We start from the raw sequence: 6,847 nt of genomic DNA, 5'->3' as shown, positions 1-6,847 counted from the left end.
ATCTAGAATTTGCTACTTTCACTTTTAATTCTGGGAAGCAAATAAAGCAATTAGTTTCAGTTCTCTGTCAGTTATTTGTGACATATTTTAAAAATTCAATCGATTCTCTTAAAAGAATTAAAGTTTGATTTCATTTATCGTGACATCACATTAAGTTACCAGTACCACGAGAATAACAAGATGAAGTGCCACAAATGTGATCAGAATAAACTGTCAAATGAATTTCCATTTTTCCCTTTAACAAAGAGCTGCAAACATGCTTTACTTCATTGTTTGGAGGTAAGAGCAAAATCCACTGATTTATTTATTGAGTATAACATGCAAATTCATTTCCTTCGATAAATACATTATTCCTAAGTAAATGCATCTTCTAATGCTAAAGAAACTGTTTTTTTGATGTTAGATGTTCAAGTATGATGTGATGAAATTTAGAATAGAATAGAATAGAGTTTTAACAAGTTACATACAGAGTATACCATTATTCCAAGCAATAGTTTCCAATACACTACTTCCTCCAAAGGACTTGTCATTATTTATTAAAAGAAAATTCTTGTTTGCTTAAGGTGAATATAAAAAATTATGTTACTAATTGACTTACTAAAGAACAGTTATGCAAAACGAAATATAAAATGGATACAGCTTTAAAAACTAAATGTTCAAGAATTGAATACTGACATTATGCCAAACAAGTTAAACATTCCAAATTTGCTAAAAAAATTTTCAGAGAAAAACCAGATATTGTAAAGGAAAATAGTGACATTGAGCAGCATTTTGTTTTAATTGAGTTTTGGTTTAAGCAGTGAAATTGAATACAAATTTAAAAGCATATCCAAACAAATTGTTAAATATGTTCCTGAGCTATTGTTCTAACATATATGTACTGAATATAAAGATTTGTGAAAAAATACAATGAGAAAAGTGTGTACAGCTATTATGTTAAATACTTGTTTGTATTACTTTTAATTCATAAATATTTTGTATAGGTGAATGGGTAGAAAATTTTGGATCACATGAATAAATTTTTGCAAAAAAAATAAGTTTTTTCTGTCCGAAACACCATAGTAAATGATGACCAAATCCTATGTTTTATATATACACAAATATACACAAGATGTAACAGTATCATGGTCATTTTTTGCTTTAAATAGTTTCCATAACAACTACATATTATCTTTTTAAGACAATGCCAAAACAGCACAACAGTGTATTTTTTATAGGATATATAGAGTTTCTGTCAACTCACTCACTAGGCCTCCATGTTCCCATGAATTTGATACACCTTCTGTACCCATGTATTTGTAAAATAATAAGTCATAAGATGACTCTAAATGAAAGCAATTCATAAACATCAAGAAAAGTGGTTAGCACAAACACATTAATGTTAACTTCATTAAATTTAACATCCTCTGTGTATTGGAGAAACAAACAAGCAATTTTTCATGTAATGTTTTTTAAAGGGACATATTGGTTGACTTTCCTCATCATGGCTGTAAGAAGATCGTTAATTGGGAGGCTTATATTCATATATGCATGTTAACCTATGTAGAAAACAATGCATTTTTAAGGAACTTAATACAGCGTGCAGTTCATAATATAAATACCCCCAACTCCCAATAATGATCTAGCTATCTTCCTCATTAAAATAAGCCACTACAATAAATAACTAGTAACAAGTTTTCTCCTCATTTCTTGCCAAAGCCAAAGTGAACAAATTTGCTATGTTGACTTAAATTTTTCTCACTATTTACTTAAATTTGATCAACTTATATCTTATAAAAACGACAAAAATTCTATTTTGTGGAGGTTTACAAAAGAAATTTTACAAATATCTGATCAATTGACTACATGGTAGATTGCCTTGCATAGTTTACTGCAGGTCACTGCACAGCATTTTACAAGTGAAACTCCTTTTTTACGACTTTCGGTGAATATCTTTTTTAAATAAACGCCCACTTGCCATCGTTCCGGTCAGGAGAAAGGAATTCTTTTAAGCTTTTGATGAAGGCAGGCATGAGCCATTCGGTTCATTGGTGATTTGGTTGGTGATTATTGCTTGGGGACAAGTGAAGACGCAATAGTCAATGCGCAATGGTGAAGACGCAATACCTGGCAACACGCAATGGTCCAATTCAAGATTTTACCATTTAACACCACTGACCTATAAAAAAAGCATTCCAGCTCAATTGAAATACATGAAGAAATTACCAGTGAGAGACTGAGAGTTACAAACAAAGTACACTCATTTTCAACGAAAAGGTGTTTAGTACAGGAAAATAAACTGGAAAAGTTGATTGAATGTTGGTGATCACTTCTTTTATGATATTCGCGTCTTTAATGCAGTGCTGCCAGCACTGCATTTGAAAATACCTGTGGCGATGTGCCAGATCGAGTAAATACGTAGTTGAGTTTTATTTCAAATAACAGACAAAAAATTTTTACCCCTACATACAATGGAAAATTTTCAAAAAAGTATTCATTTCTTTAGAAACCTTATTCCGAAAAATCCCGACAAACACTGATTGTTCAGTGCCAACTTTCTAAAAACATTTTCCTACTTCTGTAATTTATAACCGAAATGAAACATTTAAGCATTGTTCCAATTTACTGTATAATAAGATTTCGTTATAGGGAGCACCTATGCCGTATTTGTTGTGTTTTATCACACAACAAATTATCTTGTAGAGACAATACGTTCTACATAATTCATATTTACTAGCCACAATATAACATTCCATTGTCCGTTCGTCAACGCAAAATTCTTCATAACGGGAGTGCCGTTCCTCTTCTCAAAACAGTGGGGGAATCAATCCCCACTATCCCCCGCAAAACATCACTGATTATACATCGTTCGCGCTCTATAATACGTGTTGTTAAGGTTCTATCCCATGTACGTTGCTGGCCAATTTCATTTCATACGCCCAAGTATGATATGCCCGCTGCGGCTCTGTTGTCAAGATTCATATAAGTTATAAACATTACTTAGTTAAATGGAAGAGCTAATGTTACTCTGCGAGTGAATTAAAAAATGTAAAAACGAATATTTGAGTAAAATTCCTTTACATAATGCCCTAAAGATTAAACTTTCAACAAAGCAACCGAGTCTTATTTCTGTTGCGTCAAGCAACATAGATTGCTTTCGTCATATTTTATTAGCAAAAAAGCGAAAGCTTTAACCAATGGAATTATCAATAAGATTCGCGTTTATTTTTTTAGTGTGCAGTCCAAAGTGTTCAGGATATGAAGAAATGTTCCCAGTGTGGTATCGATGTGACTGAAGATAATGTTACCTACAAAGATTATGTGGAGGCATTGGAATTCCTTTTTCCTAACCAAGAGGATCAAGAAATATACTTTGATGAAATGGATGTTTCCGAAGACGTGGGTAATATTTATGTGACTACCATGTCAGGAGAATCATTGACTCTTTCTTATAATCGGAACAAGAGAATTATCAATTTGAAGAAAGAAGTAGAAACCGAACTCAAAACGGAACATGGAAAGCAACGTCTATTTTTTCAAAATAAAGAATGTGAAGTTAGTATAATGAATAAGACATGACGTACAATTACAGTGTAATGAAGTGGTGTCTTTCTCATGACGACTGTGATCCAAGCAAATATTTCCTAAATACATTGAAATTACTCTGAAAGAACGCAGTTACCATGCAGTCATGTAGCCAGGGATGTATACATTCATTTCAGAAAAAATCGTCGCTTTTTCATCTTGTTAATTGCAGAATTTTACCGTTGTTAACAAGAGTTTGTATAAACCTGAACAGTACTTGGTGTTGAAAAGCATTTATAAATGCGATGTTTTACTTTAACTTTCGTCGCAGACCTTCGATATACTCATGAAATATGTTAGCACTTGGCTGTACTTTCCATACATTATTTGTGCACAATAGGGATGAAAACTTGATGCAAAGCCACACGTTTAGTCCAAGTCTGACTCGATAGAAATATTTTATTTTACTGCATGAGAGTCCTCCCTAAAATTCATCTCAACTTGAAATACTTCTTTACCCGAAAAAAATAGGCCCGATGACTCTACTCTACATTTATATTTTGCAGAACCACAAAACGCTACAAGATATTAAGATCCCTTCAAATAGCACTTTACATCTTATCGTTGTGATATGTGCCGTACCAGATGGATTAGACGAGCTTATCTTCCACTTTTGCTGGGGATTAAGACGTGGTGAAAACATACCTGATTATTTGGATGTCTCGGTGTTTCCATGCAGTGGTGCTCACAATGTCGGTTATATATACTATCGGGAGCGGAGTCTAGATTATGTTCCTGGAATCGAACATTCAGGTTCTGCCGATATGAGTCACAATGAGGGAAGTCAAAGTGTGAATATAAATCTCAAGATAATTCCAAAGCATATTGATAATATAGTGTTTACTCTCAGTGCTTGGCGCTCATCCAGTGTTTCAGAATATCCTTACTACAGGCTAAATTTTTATGACTTAAAAGATCCTGACAAGCAACTGTGCAATGACAGAGTTGCCACGAGCGTTAAAGAAAGCAGATCAATCATCATGTGCAGCCTTATTCGAAAAAATGACACATGGGAGGTTATCGCGGTGAAGAAGGGATCAGATGGATTCACTAGAGATTATTACCCTCTGAAAGATACAATCGAGTCATTAATCAAAAGAAATTATCGTTAAAGTTTTATATGAAAACAATCATGTCATTTAACCACAACCATTGATGATTCACCAAAGTACAGTACACTACCATACATTGTTCTGCAATGTTGGAATCATCAATCGAACGTAATTATCGTTAAAGTTTTATATGAAAACAATCACGTCATTTAACCACAAACATTGATGATTCACAAACGTACAGTACACTACCATACATTGTTCTGCAATGTTGAAGGGTTGAAAACGAAAATAGACAGAAAACATATAACACGACACTTCATTTCCTTTGAATGGCATGAGATATATTAAGGTTCATTTTCCTAAGATTATATTGGAGATAGATACAGTTAACAGCTACTACAGTGTCTAAAAGGCAGGGGTCAAGAGTAAGGGTCAGGAGTAAAAAAATAAAGTTCATCGTCAAAGGTTTAAAAAACAAGCACGATATGTATTTGAGTTGTGTCTAGATCATAAAAAACGCCGTGAGCGCGCTCGAAAGTTGTTTATACAAAACAGCTGTTCAAGTTATGGCAAGCTCATTCTATCTAATTAAATTGCCCTCCAAGTTTCAATTCAGAGTATGTTTCATTCATAAATTTAAAAGTAATTTTACGATCTAAATACGAAATAGCTCAACCTGTTTCTAATATCTCGAGGAAAATGTGGCAGAATACATTATATTTTAGTGGATGACTCGTCAATCTCAATCTTTCATTTCTCAACATCTTTTGTCCCACGAGTTAAACTCGCGACTCTTGGATGCATCCAGTTGACGGGCATGGGTTGTTTGACTTGTTTTGAAAATATTGATTTTTTTTTAAGATGTACACAGTCTACCAATCGTGAGAGAATCTATTTTTCCTTCTACAATCATTGCCTCAATTTATTTTATTACCAAATCTATCTTTTATAATGTTTATATATATTATGACACCATTTCAAAAAAATGGGTAGGGTGCGTACCAAAGTCCTACATGCTACGGCAACAAGTAAATCGCCCCCACATGACAATCGTTAATCTATTCCTGCCTTAATAAACTATTCAAAGGACTTTCATTGTTTACAGGGGCATATACATGGAGTTTAGTTACATTGAAAGGCACATCTTCCATATTTAATTTACCGTAATGTAACCATAGCCTTCCTTTCCAACCTCATTTTAAACAGTCAACATTCATAGTCGCGAAGTCATCGTCTCTATCTGGGAAATAGGCAGGACAACAGACTTTGTAAAATGACCACGTAAAATGACCTTTTCGTTTTCTTGCGTAAGCGGACAAGCTTTCCCTCTGTTGTATATCATTTCACTTCGTGACAGGGATAACACCATCTTTGACGCAAATGTTGCAGTTTTTACTCATTATCTGTTTTCTTCATCCCAATCCATTTACCAATTAGTTGTTCATACTATTCCCAAATGCTAACTAATTTATGTACAATTGCCAAAGTCACTTGAACCCAACCCTTAGTAGTGGAAAGTACAAAGAAATATTTTGGGAATATTATAATAACTGCCCGATTTACTTTAACAATGATATCTGATGATGATAAACAGTAGCGTGGTGGTGCAATTTTTACTGCGGGGGCCAAAGTAAATTTCGCGCCCCCTTCACCTTTGAACTAATGAAATTTGCAGTACATGCCACAATATTATTGACTCTCGATACCTTATGTTAGCCTTTGCATTTTGATTACACTCTACAGATGGACTGCGCTACCACTAGAAAATTAAAAATAGGTACGCAAATAGCGTAAATGACTAATATTTAATTAACTACCTGAGAAATCACTGGAGAAGGCTGACGGTCATTTGTTTGTAATGATAACCAAAATATTATAGATAATTTATCAACAAAAATGATAATTTTTTCTCCAAATACCACAAAGTAAAAGTTCTTATTTGTTTATTTGCTTGCGCTCTATGGAGGACTGACTTAAACGACTGAAACAAGTCGGACGTTTGTTTGAGAGACAGGCTTCAGTCATTGACTCAATAAGCCTGCTAAGTAGGCTAGCCACTATAACAAGAGTAGCGACGTCCTCAAGAAATCTCAAAAATTTTAACAAAAAGTTAATTTTTTTTCCGCTTTAATAAAAAATCTTCACAACAGAATGTTATACAATAATATTTCTATTTTTAATCCAACGGGAGGTCTTGAATTGTAGATGATTGGTGTTCAGTATTAGTA

At 33.7% G+C, this 6,847-nt stretch overlaps 1 protein-coding gene across 1 annotated transcript; it reads left to right on the top strand.

Moving 5' to 3' along the window:
• Nucleotides 1–2: 2 nt before the first annotated feature.
• LOC124448496 lies at nucleotides 3–5,348 on the top strand. Its single transcript, XM_046999524.1, has 3 exons — nucleotides 3–279; nucleotides 3,214–3,534; nucleotides 4,071–5,348. Exons 1-3 carry the CDS (start codon nucleotides 181–183, stop codon nucleotides 4,674–4,676), a joined length of 1,026 nt encoding a protein of 341 aa, XP_046855480.1. The 5' UTR covers nucleotides 3–180; the 3' UTR covers nucleotides 4,677–5,348.
• Nucleotides 5,349–6,847: the final 1,499 nt, after the last annotated feature.

Source organism: Xenia sp. Carnegie-2017, unplaced genomic scaffold, assembly GCF_021976095.1.
Source record: "Xenia sp. Carnegie-2017 unplaced genomic scaffold, XeniaSp_v1 HiC_scaffold_1, whole genome shotgun sequence".
Taxonomy (NCBI): Eukaryota; Metazoa; Cnidaria; class Anthozoa; order Malacalcyonacea; family Xeniidae; genus Xenia; species Xenia sp. Carnegie-2017.
Note: the sequence above shows the minus strand (reverse complement) of the source record. Positions and strands in the feature narration are given on the sequence as shown.